At 44.6% G+C, this 12,982-nt stretch overlaps 1 protein-coding gene across 1 annotated transcript in view; it reads right to left on the bottom strand.

Annotated features, from left to right (window-relative positions):
- Positions 1-12,982, bottom strand: part of LOC126355953 (arylsulfatase B-like) — a 186,765-nt gene that overhangs the window by 89,389 nt on the left and 84,394 nt on the right. The window contains exon 2 of the mRNA XM_050006542.1: positions 11,585-11,789. Within this exon, the coding sequence (XP_049862499.1) occupies positions 11,585-11,698 (114 nt within the window). The 5' untranslated portion in view covers positions 11,699-11,789. The remainder of the gene's footprint in view (positions 1-11,584; positions 11,790-12,982) is intronic.

Consider the following 12,982-nt stretch of genomic DNA (forward strand, 5'->3'; position numbering starts at 1 on the left):
GTAGGAACATAAATACCACTCAGTTTCAGTAAAAATTTCGTAAAGGGACTAGTAATTTTATAAGGTCTATCATTTGCTAGTTCGTCAGCAATTCGTGACAGAAAGCAGTCGGTACGACAGAGCACATCACATCATTTTATGTCAAAACTAATGCTGCTTTAATAAGAGTTTCTAAAGTGATTAAGAGTGTGAAATAAGTGACCCATTGTAAAGGTTTAAGTAGCAAAACTTGGGATGGTCTTAAGACTGTAACAGGTAATCAATGTTAAAAACGCAAAGGAGTTGTCCAGAAAGTTTAATAAGCGCTCTAACGTTTCAGAGGTATCACGTCTAACGTAAATATGATGGCTAGATCGAGACTCGAAAAACGACAAGAATTTAATTGGGCAGGTGCCGTGGCTGTCGTAGGTGCCGCAATTTCCGAGACAGCTCTTAATAGGGCCCTCAGAAGGGACGTTCAAGACTGAGGAGAACAGAGAGTGACTTTCAAAAAATTCCCTTTGTGAAAGAAACCGCTAATGGGAGATTCAGCTTAAGGGGCGGCGGACAAGGTGATTTTCGGACTCCTGGAAATGCAGCTTACATGAATCTGATTAAAGCGGACGTTAATTACAAAAGAGCACCAAGCTGGATGGCCTTTCTCATTAGGGAACTCACAAATTACAAATATTGTTGTAAAAGACACTTGTGTAGATATCGAATATTTTGGGAAGTTTAACTCTTCTACTATGAAGTGTTAGACCAAATTCTCACTACCTCCAATATATAGTAGTGATTACATTGAAACTTTTTGAAACAAAAATAGCCAAATGTGCTAGCAGCACGTCTTCGTTGCGCGGGCGGTGCTTGTGTCCATTGAATGTTTGACAAACGGAAATTACTCAAAGCGTAAGTAGGGGAAGAGTATGAAGAGAATCAGGACGAAGAAATGTGTGACTGATTACGATGCTTGAGTGTATGTAACACAACAGTATTTTTTTGAAATATCAATGTTAACAAAATTTGTAATTCATGTAAAAATAATAATATAATTAATCTGCAAACACAAATCTATGAAATCTTACATCACTTTTCCGAAATGATATTATAATCGCGTTCTGTTCATGTTGGACTTGCTCATTCATGCAGTGGAAAACTTCGTAGGGTCAGAACATTGCCTAATATAATGAGGAGAAATTCTAGTTCATAAAACGAGCTGGCTCCTCTGCGTGAAGCGTATACGGTGGGAAAAGCAAATGAGGTGAAAACCAAAACGTAGCTTTCGTAACTGTATGTAAATAAACCAGATACCATAATGGAAAGTATTCTCAACAAAAAAAAAAAAATGGAAATGAGCGTATGGCATTGTTGGCCAGACGGCCCCATTCGGGAAAGTTCAGACGCCAAGTAAAAGTCTTATTTCAGTCGGCGCCATATTGGGCTACTTGCGCGCCGGTGATGAGGATGGATTGATGGTGAGGACAACATAACATCGAGTCCCCGAGCGGAGAAACTGCCTGTACAAGAAAAAAAATATTGATCGACATACCTATAGTAAAATAACTCAAAAGACTCAAAGGGAAGAGCGGACGTCTCCCAGCCCGTGCGAAGACCTTTCTAGACCATCACGCCGTCCCAGGGAAAGATAACACAAGGAGACACAAGCGCAAACAGACACGTTGTTCCATGGCGTGGGGTCAGTGTGACTTGTTGTTGTTGTCGTTGTTGTGGTCTTCACTGCTGAGAAAGGTTTGATGCAGCTCTCCATGCTACCCAGTCCTGTGGAAGCATCTTCATCTCCGACTAACTACTGCAGCCTACATACTTCCGAATCTGCTTAGTGTATTCATCTCTTAGTGTCCGTCTACGATCTTTACCCTCCACACTTTCCTGCAGTACTCAGTTGGTGATCCCTTAATGCCTCATAAGGTGTCCTACCAACTGATTTCTTCTTGTAGTCGATTTGTGCCACAAATTCCTCTTCTCAACAATTCTATTCAGTACCTTCTTATTAGTTATGTGATCTGCCCATCTATTCTTCATCATTCTTCTACAGCACCACATTTCAAAAGCTTCTACTCCCATCTTATCTAAACTTTTTCACGTTCTTGTTTCACTTCCATACTTGACTGCACTCCATACAAATACTTTCAGAAAAGGCGTCCTGACTAGTAAATACATACTCGATGTTAACAAATTTATCTTCTTAAGAAACGCTCTCTTTGCCATCGTCAGTCTACATTTTATATCTTCTCTACTTCGACCATCATCAGTTATTTCGCTGCCCGAGTAGCAAAATTCCTTTCTTACTTTAAGTTTCTCATTTCCTAATCTATTTTCCTAAACATCACCTCATTTAATTCGTCTACATTCTATTATCCTCGTTTTGCTTTTGTTTATGTTGTTTCAAGACTCTGACCATGCTGTTCAAGTGGTCTTCCATGTCCTTTGCTGTCTCTGACAGAATTACAATGTCATCGGCAAATGTAAAGGTTTTTATTTGTTCTCCATGGACTTTAACTCCTACTAGAAATTCTTCTTTTGTTTCCTTTACTGCTTGCTCAATATTGAATACTGTGTAAGCAATAAAGGAAAGAAAAGAAAATTTCTGAGTAGGAAATATAATCCAGGGAGAAGTGTAAACATACCATCAAATTGGGCTTTCGCTGCAACACGAGGCAGTTGAAGAAATGAGGAATACAGCGTGTCTCGTCAGGGAGCCACTACCGTACACTGTGGTAGCATTCGTCATTACAACATGGTCCAGTGAATGGACGAAGTTTCACGAGTGCAGCCCAGTGCATGGGGAATGTTCAGAACCACATTCACTGGTGCCACAACAAATAAGCGCTGCATTATACAACACTCAAGAAGAATCCCACGTCAAACAGCAGACGCAAATGCAGCGAACTCAAGAGGTCTGCAGGGCACGTAATCCCACACTCCGCAGTTGCAGGGCGACTGCATGATAGTGATCGCCTTCCAGGACGTGGTGTTCCCATGACATTCTCACTTCGGTGGTGCCGTTCGCAGTGATGCAAAGAGCGAAGGGACTGGACCAGCAATGAGTGGGGTCACACGCTGTTATCGGGTGAAAAGAGATTCTTTCTGTATAATGGTTCTGGAGGTACTCTCATATTGCTCTAGCTGCGAACACTTGATGCTTTGAGGAAAATGGATGAAAATGATCATTTTGTGGTGAACGACGAATGGTGTTGTGAGGGATCGTGCTTCATGGAAGTACTGACCTCTAAATATTTGAATACAGTACATTCACAGTTCAGCGTCATTCCCATGTCGCACTTCTTCCCCCTGTACGTCTCGAATTCGGGCCAGACTTCACTTTTATAGATGACAATAGGAACGTGCGGTTTTGCTGAGAACAACTGTGTAAGGTGAAATGACAAGTTTAGTGTCGAAACTTATGTCACAAAATTGCAAGCTTTTACACGGTTTTCAACTCGACAACATAAAAACAGCGCAATAGATAACACATCTTGCCACCATCAAAAAGTGAAATACACAACAGTGTTAAATGTTAACTCTCTGAAAGAAAATTAATAATAAACACATTATTATTAATTGTAAGTTTCTTTACAAAACTGCTCTTACACATGCGTTACGATGTTGGTCAGTACTACGAAAATCGTCCGATTCCGGTTCAAAGTTCGCAAGGTGGTGCACCAACAAAGTTTACGTCTCTGCACGCGATATTTACCTAATGCTGCAATGTGCTGCCGACTGCAAGGTAGCTTCTCTCACACTGAATTTCATACAAAACTAATTTGACCGTTTCTGAACTTTCCAGCAGAAACTTTCCTACGTTTCCCGATATGCGGGAAAACATGTACTCAGCCCTAGCGTTATTATGTGGCGATATACAACTCCTGGAAATGGAAAAAAAGAACACATAGACACCGGTGTGTCAGACCCACCATACTTGCTCCGGACACTGCGGGAGGGCTGTACAAGCAATGATCACACGCAGGGCACGGCGGACACACCAGGAACCGCGGTGTTGGCCGTCGAATGGCGCTAGCTGCGCTGCATTTGTGCACCGCCGCCATTAGTGTCAGCCAGTTTGCCGTGGCATACGGAGCTCCATCCCAGTCTTTAACACTGGTAGCATGCCGCGACAGCGTGGACGTGAACCGTATGTGCAGTTGACGGAATTTGAGCGAGGGCGTATAGTGGGCATGCGGGAGGCCGGGTGGACGTACCGCCGAATTGCTCAACACGTCAGGCGTGAGGTCTCCACGGTACATCGATGTTGTCGCCAGTGGTCGGCGGAAGGTGCACGTGCCCGTCGACCTGGGACCGGACCGCAGCGACGCACGGATGCACGCCAAAACCGTAGGATCCTACGCAGTGCCGTAGGGGACCGCACCGCCACTTCCCAGCAAATTAGGGACACTGTTGCTCCTGGGGTATCGGCGAGGACCATTCGCAACCGTCTCCATGAAGCTGGGCTAAGGTCCCGCACACCGTTAGGCCGTCTTCCGCTCACGCCCCAACATCGTGCAGCCCGCCTCCAGTGGTGTCGCGACAGGCGTGAATGGAGGGACGAATGGAGGCGTGTCGTCTTCTGCGATGAGAGTCGCTTCTGCCTTGGTGGCAATGATGGTCGTATGCGTGTTTGGCGCCGTGCAGGTGAGCGCCACAATCAGGACTGCATACGACCGAGGCACGCAGGGCCGACACCCGGCATCATGGTGTGGGGAGCGATCTCCGATCTCCTACACTGGCCGTACACCTCTGGTGATCGTCGAGGGGACACTGAATAATGCACGGTACATCCAAACCGTCATCGAACCCATCGTTCTACCATTCCTAGACTGGCAAGGGAACTTGCTGTTCCAACAGGACAATACACGTCCGCATGTATCCCGTGCCACCCAACGTGCTCTAGAAGGTGTAAGTCAACTACCCTGGCCAGCAAGATCTCCGGATCTGTCCCCCATTGAGCATGTTTGGGACTGGATGAAGCGTCGTCTCACGAGGTCTGCACGTCCAGCACGAACGCTGGTCCAACTGAGGAGCCAGGTGGAAATGGCATGGCAAGCCGTTCCACAGGACTACATCCAGCATCTCTACGATCGTCTCCATGGGAGAATAGCAGCCTGCATTGCTGCGAAAGGTGGATATACACTGTACTAGTGCCGACATTGTGCATGCTCTGTTGCCTGTGTCTATGTGCCTGTGGTTGTGTCAGTGTGATAATGTGATGTATCTGACCCCAGGAATGTGTCAATAAAGTTTCCCCTTCCTGGGACAATGAATTCACAGTGTTCGTATTTCAATTTCCAGGAGTGTACAAATGCATGGTTGGAGCAGTATGCATATTATAGTGCCCTCTCAGTTCTCACAAGAACAATTAACTAATTTGGCTGGTTCGTTGCTAAACGTTGCCTCAGCTAATTTCTAGCTTAAGTGCAGCCACTATGTGCGCAGTGCACACACAAATTTCTACTCTGTGTCGTACAGAGTGTTTACTGAACCATTCTGTACTTGATGTTAGTTTAGAGAAGAGACTCCGAAAATTTCTCTCTTGTCCTACTCATGGCAGAACTACCTCCCCCCACTTGGGTTCATTCGTTTCTCACATTACGGCCCTTTTCGACCAGCAAGTGCGTTCTTCTTATTTTGTAGAAATCTCTCTTCCAATCGGAATTTCCCTTCTATCAGCGTGCATCGAAACTTCAGTATTTTTCTGCTTCCTAGTGCATTTTCGCCAATTGGACGTTTCGTACCGTTCTAGACGCCTAAAGTACATTCACCTTTCCGTATGTTGTACTCGCTAGATGAAATGCGTCACTGGCTCTTGTTTGCATCCTTTTGGAATTCCGAAACGCAGCTTTCTACAGCTTTTCCTCTGTCCCTTGTGCAGATGTGCCGCTACACGCGGTCCTCCAGCCCAGTTCACCTGGCCCAGGGTCGCTGACTCTCCTCCTGCCACCCCTTCCAGTAGTTTCTGCCATATCCCTCGTCGCGCGCCTTCGCTATGCCATTGTAAGGCTGGAGTTTCAAAACTAAAAGCGACTAACGTTGCCTGTCCACCTTCTGCTCAAAGACATGCATTCTAGAGGAACAATTAACGTTTATTGGCTGTCATCTCTTTGCATTCCATACTGATAGGTAAACGTTCTCATAACTGCCAAAATTCGTGATGTATCTTCACCTTCTCGTTGTGATGTATAAAGGTCTAATGTAAGGTGCGGAGCGGACCATTTATTCTGCCACCTTACACAGTACATGAACCATCAAAGAGCACAGGTGGGGCAGCTCTTCGGCTGAGAAAATATTCGGTGAATGGAGTGGCCTGCCCATTCGCCCAACTTAAATGCCATCCAGCATATGATAGAAAAGTTGTGAAGACGTATCGCAGCTCTACCAAAAAGCAACAACGGCCACACAGCAGTTGTGAACCACGCCGGTGGAGGAATAGAACCGCCCCACCACAAGAACTCATTACCAGCTTTCTGCCCAGCATGAGAGCCCGTTTGTAGAGGATGCATTGTTATATGTGGTGATCTTACACTCACCCCTGCGTACCGCTGCGAGACATGCAGAAAGAGAGTCGATGAGGTGTGGAAGGTATTGACAGGAATGTAGTGCCAGGCTCACTCTTATGCCGTGACCAGCTGCACTGATTCTCGGTTGAGGACCCATAGGTAGAACAGGCCGATCGAAGAGATCCCACACATATTTGATTCGGTTTAAATCCAACTGGTCTGGTGGCCTGGGGCGTACAGTAAATTCATCCTGGTGCTCGAACCACGGACATACACTACGGGCTGTGTGACATATTGTATTGGCCTGCTAGTAGATGCCATCCTGCCAAGCAACAACGAACGGCATATTGGGGTGGACATTGTCCCGAAGGATAGATGCATATATGTGGTGATCCACTGTGACTTACAGAGGGTCGAGATCACCCATGGAATGTCACGAAAACATTCTCCAAAACATAAAGCTCCCTCATCCGTCATCGACCCTTCCGATGCTCGTTGCAGAGTGTTCGCTTTTACACGTTTTCACGTCGATGGTACATAAAACTTTATTTGCGTTAAACGGCTACCTGTCACCATTCACTGGACGTCCATTTGCGGTATTGACGTGTGAATTCTAGCCTTCGACACCAGTGGAGAGCAGTGAAAACGGATGCATAGATTAGGCGCAAGCTGCGGAGCCCCATACGAAGCAACGTTTGCTGAACGGTCGTTGAGGAGACGCTTGGGTGGTCTGGGTGGTCAGTTGCTCAACACCTGCACGTCTATTCGCGCGCACTTATCTCTGCATCTGTCGTTCACCCCTTGTTGACCGTGATGCACCACAGCTGGCTCGCAGCAGGGTTTTCATAGCACCATTTTGATAAGCACCATATACTTCTACTAACGCGGCATACGAACGGCTTACAGGCTTCGACGTTTCAGAAATGCTTCCACCATCGGCCTGAAAGCCAATGATTACATTCTCTGTGACGTCAGATAAGTCTCTCCATTTCCGCATTTCGGCAGTGACTCCATTATTTTTCGCGTCCTCCAGACGCGTTTTATATACCATATATTGCTGCTGCTGTCACGTGCCGTCTATGAGTGGTTACCATACGTTAACGTCGGTGATAGGCGATTATCACATTAACGTGATTAGCCCTCGTAAAACAATCAGATTTGGGTATTACAGTGAAATACACAGAAAAACTAGTATTCAGACTAATGACCTAAGACGAAACAAGACCCCGGGAGTAGACAACATTCCATTAGAACTAATGATAGCCTCGGTAGAGCCAGCCCTGACAAATCTCTACCATCTGGTGATAAAGATGTATGAGACAGGCGAAATTCCCTCAGACTTCAAGAAGAATATAATAATCCCAATCCCAAAGAAAGCAAGTGTTGACAGATGTGAAAATTACAGAACTATCAGTTTAATAAGCCACGGCTACAAAATACTAACACGAATACTTTACAGACGAATGGAAAAACAAGTAGAGGCCGACCTCGGGGAAGATCAGTTTGGATTCCGTAGAAATGTTGGAACACATGAGGCAAAACTGACCCTACAACTTATCTTAGAAAATATATTAAGGAAAGACAAACCTACGTTTCTAACATTTGTACACTTAGAGAAAGCTTTTGACAATGTTGACTGGAATACTCTCTTTCAAATTCTGATGGTGGCAGCGTTACAGTGCAGGGAGCGAAAGGCAATTTGTACAGAAATCACTTGGCAGTTATGAGAGTCGGGGGGCATAAAAGGAAACCAGTGTTTGGGAAGGGACTGAGACATGGTTGTAGCCTATCCCCCATGTTATTCAATCTGTATATTGAGCAAGCAGTAAAGGAAACAAAACAAAAATTCGGACTAGGAATTAAAATCGATGGAGAAGAAATAAAAACATGGAGGCTCGCCGATGTCATTGTAATTCTATCAGAGACAGCAAAGGACCTGGAAGACCAGTTGCACGGAATGGACAATGTCTTGAAAGAAGGACATAAGACGAACATCAACAAAAGTAAAACGAGGATAATGGAATGTAATCGAATGAAATCAGGTGATGCTGAGGGTATTAGATTAGGAAATGAGACGCTTAAAGTGGTAAATGGGTTTTGCTACTTTGGGACCAAAATAACTGATGATGGTCGAAGTAGAGAGGATATAAAATGTAGACTGGCAATGGCAAGGAAAGCGTTTCTGAAGAAGAGTAATTTGTTAACATCGAGCATAGATTTAAGTGTCAGCGAGGCGTTTCTGAAAGTATTTGCATGGAGTGTAGCCAAGTATGTGTGTGAAACGTGGACGATAAATAGTTCAGATAGGAAGAGAATAGGAGCTTTTGAAATGTGTGGCTGCAGAAGAATGCTGAAGATTAGATGGGTAGATCACAAAACTAATGAGGAGGTAATAAATAGAACTGTGAAGAAAAAGAATCTGTGGCACAACTTGACTAGAAGAAGGGATCGGTTGGTAGGACATATTCAGAGACATCAAGGGATCATCAATTCAGTATTGGAGGGCAGCACGGAGAGTAAAAATCGTAGAGGGAGACCAAGAGATGAATACATTAAACAGATTCAGAAGAATGTAAGTTGCAATAGGTACTGTGAGATGAAGAAGCTTGCACAGGACAGAGTAGCATGGCGAGCTGCATCAAACCAGTCTCTGGACTAAAGACCACAACAGCAACATATAGGTGGTTCGATGTGATACTGTGTAGCACCTGGGGAGAGGGTCAGTTAATCTGGCGTTTGGTATTCCCCTGGCATTCTAAACAGCAAGAGGAACAGATTGGGCAGCAGTGGGAGCTGTACCTTGTCGTCAGCACTTTTAACAACCTCGTGCAGTATTTTATACGATATTATATCTTTGGATGCTAACATGGCTTGGAAGCTGCTTAGGAACTAGTTACCAAAATCGCCAAGACTGCTATTAAGTACGTTTACGTGATCCGTGCATTGTGGGGATATATGGCTCGAATTTCTTCCTCTCTGCGTACGCACAGAGACGTGGCAGTTGCATCGAGCCAACAGAGGTATTTTCCTTAATTTACAGTGACGAAGCTGCTGTCTTACCGTAAGTGTAGGGAACATCCTCGTTGTTTTCTTATTATTATGCTATGGTAGTCTAGGAATCGTGCAATGGACTAGTGCTTCGTGACTGCATTCAATTTTTGATGTTCTCGACCATTCTGCTTGCCAGTCCGACATCAAGCGTTTTTTGAGTACTTGTATTATATCAGTGACAATGAATTTATCACAGCTAACATCGCCATGTACAGATGCTTTCTCTGCTAGGACACTTACTTGCTCTCTTCCAAGTACTCGAGGCCTTTTGATACTTTAAAAAATATCTGGAAACCTCTATATCGATATGAAAGAATTTAATTGTTGGCTCTCCTTATATCGACAACAAGCATCGATATGTCCGTATATCGACGGTAGGACTTCGACATCACTGACTACTAAAAATATCGACTACACATTCTAAATATACTGACCGTTTTAGAGCTGTATGCTTAATTATTGATTTATTATTATAAAATATATTCTGTTCACCAGCAAGCTAACAACCGGCCTATCCCCCTTAGTGCAAGAACAGCAAAGCAAACGATATATGTTCACGCTTGGCGATAACTATTTTGCTAACAACTGTAACTGATTGTAAAAGGCACAATAAAAGTGTCTGTTGGGTCCGTCGTTCGGTTTCGTCACATATTGCATTTATCTGGAACACTTCATGTCGATTTCCCTGCTTTTTTATTTCTGCCAACTCCACCAACCTAGGAGTTGTAGTGTCAAAATTATGTGGTGAAGCAAAACGTTGCTGTTTCTATTGGTAGCGCCGAGCCCAGATTAAGTCAGCATTTCCCCTCACACGGAGGCCCACCGCAAGGACCAATCTTGTCATTTAGATTTTTGTTCATCATTTTCAGCAACTGTTTTTGAAGAATGGCAATGTGAAGATGCACTAGATGCATCAAAAAAGGGTGGAGATCACTTCTGAATAGCACGTTGCGAGGTTCGCAGGTAGGCTCAATAATATTTGTCATTGGGGAGTCTGGGGGACAGCGAAAGTGTTTACACTCAAAAGAGTTTTCCTGGAGCCACTCTGTAGGAATTCTGGGCGTGTAGGGTGTCGGATTATCCTGTTGGAATTGCCAAAGTCCGCCGGAATGCACAATGGTCATGAACGGAAGCGGGTGATCAGACAGGATGCCTACATACGTTTCACCTGTGAGAGTATTATCTAGGCGTATCAGGGTTCCCATACCACTCCGAATACATAAGCCCCACATCATTACAGAGCCTCCACCAACTGGAACAGTCCCTTCCTGACATGCAGGGTCCATGGATTCATGAGGTTGTCTCCATACCTACACATGTCCGCCTGATCACACAGTTTTAAATGAGACTCGTCCGACCAGGTAGCATGTTTCCTGTCATCAGCAGTCTAATGTCAGTATTCATGGATCAAGGGGAGGCGTAAGTCCATGTTTCGTGCAATCATGAAGGGTCAACGAGTCTGCCTTCGGCTCCGAGAGCCCATATCGGTGATATTTCGTTAATGGTTCGCACTCTGACACTTGTTGATGGCTGAGCATAAAAATTTGCAGCAATTTGCGGAAGGATTGCACTTCTGTCACAGTGAACGATTCTCTTCAGTCGTCATTGGGAACGATCTTGCAGGATCTTTTTCCGGCCGCAGAGATGTCGGACATTTTATGTTTCACCTGATTCCTGATATTCACGGTACACTCGTGAAGTGGTTGTACGGGAAAATCCCCACTTCATCGCTACCTCGCAGATGCTGCGTGTGCCATCGTTCAAACCCACTTAAATCTTGATAACCTGGCACTGCAGCAGCAGCAACCGATCTAACAACTGCGCCAGACACTTGTTGTTTTATGTAAGTGTTGCTGACTGCACGGCCGTATTCTGCCTGTTGATATATCTCTGTATTTGAATAGGCATGCGTATACTAGCTCCTTTGGCGCTTCAGCGTATGTTAAAAGAAATAAATAGTTGAAAAACGCCAGTGACCTGACGAAAATTAACTATTATAGAGCTGGTACTAATGGAATAAAGCGCTTATGTACGTAACTTACCATGTCGTCGACAATGATGAAAATTATGTGCGGAGACCTACAGGAAGTGTGGTGAGTGACGGACGTGGCTGCGAAGCTAGCCACGAGCAACGCGACTGCCAACGATGTCTTCATACTGCAGGCGTCTGTCAAGTGAAAGCAGTGAAGTCCACTGTGGAATGGATGCTGATGGGCAGCCGCTGAGGATCAACACTATTCCGTCACTCTGAAAAAGAAAAAGATGCCAGTGGTGAGTATCCAGGAAAAATGCCCGGTAGTTGCAGTGTGTCTTTGTCTCTGCCTAGTCAGGTGCGTTACCTCTGTTTTATTAGAAGATACCTGCAATTTGGTTTTTCTAATGCAGAGGTAAAGACAGACAAGTGCTGCTCGTCCATTCATGTGAGGCCCAACATCGATGAATTCGTGGCATTTTTATCGTTACGAAAATAATGTCATTTAGAGTAGCCATTTTTGAGCATACGAGATGTAACTACACTGATGAGTTAAGAGATAATGATCCCAATCCACCGCGTGACAGTGTGCATGAGTGCGCGTAACACGGTGAAGGAATTATACAGGGTACTTGCCGTAGTTTTTTTTCTAGCTGAAATCTAATACAACTCTATTCAAAAAGAAAGGTCAGATTTCAAATACTTTGATTTCAAACTGTGAAATATGGAAACACAATTCCACCGTTCCTGGCAAGAGGAAGAGAATGGCTCAATTTCTTATGAATCTACATCTACATCTACATGATTACTCTGCAATTCACATTTAAGTGCTTGGCAGAGGGTTCATCGAACCACAATCACACTATCTCTCTACCATTCCACTCCCGAAACGCGCGCGGGAAAAACGAACACCGAAACCTTTGTGTTCGAGCTCTGATTTCCCTTATTTTATTTTGATGATCATCCCTACCAATCTAGGGTGGGCTCAACAAAATATTTTCGGAAGAGAAAGTTCTTGACTGAAATTTCGTAAATAGATCTCGCCGCGACGAAAAACGTCTTTGCTTTAATGACTTCCATCCCAACTCGCGTATCATATCTGCCACACTCTCTCCCCTATTACGTGATAACACAAAACGAGCTGCCATTTGTTGCACCCTTTCGATGTCCTCGGTCAATCCCACCTGGTAAAGATCCCACACCGCGCAGCAATACTCCTACAGAGGACGAACAAGTGTAGTGTAGTCTCTTTAGTGGACTCGTTGCATCTTCTAAGTGTCCTGCCAATGAAACGCAACCTTTGGCTCGCCTTCCCCAAAATATTATCTATGTGGTCTTTCCAAATGAAGTTGACAGCCTTGAGAATTGTACTATTTATCGAGTAATCGAATTCCAACGGATTTCATTTGGAACTCATGCGAATCACCTCACACTTTTCGTTATTTAGCGTCAGCAAACTTTTAAAAAT

This window comes from Schistocerca gregaria, chromosome 3 (genome assembly GCF_023897955.1).
Source record: "Schistocerca gregaria isolate iqSchGreg1 chromosome 3, iqSchGreg1.2, whole genome shotgun sequence".
Taxonomy (NCBI): domain Eukaryota; kingdom Metazoa; phylum Arthropoda; class Insecta; order Orthoptera; family Acrididae; genus Schistocerca; species Schistocerca gregaria.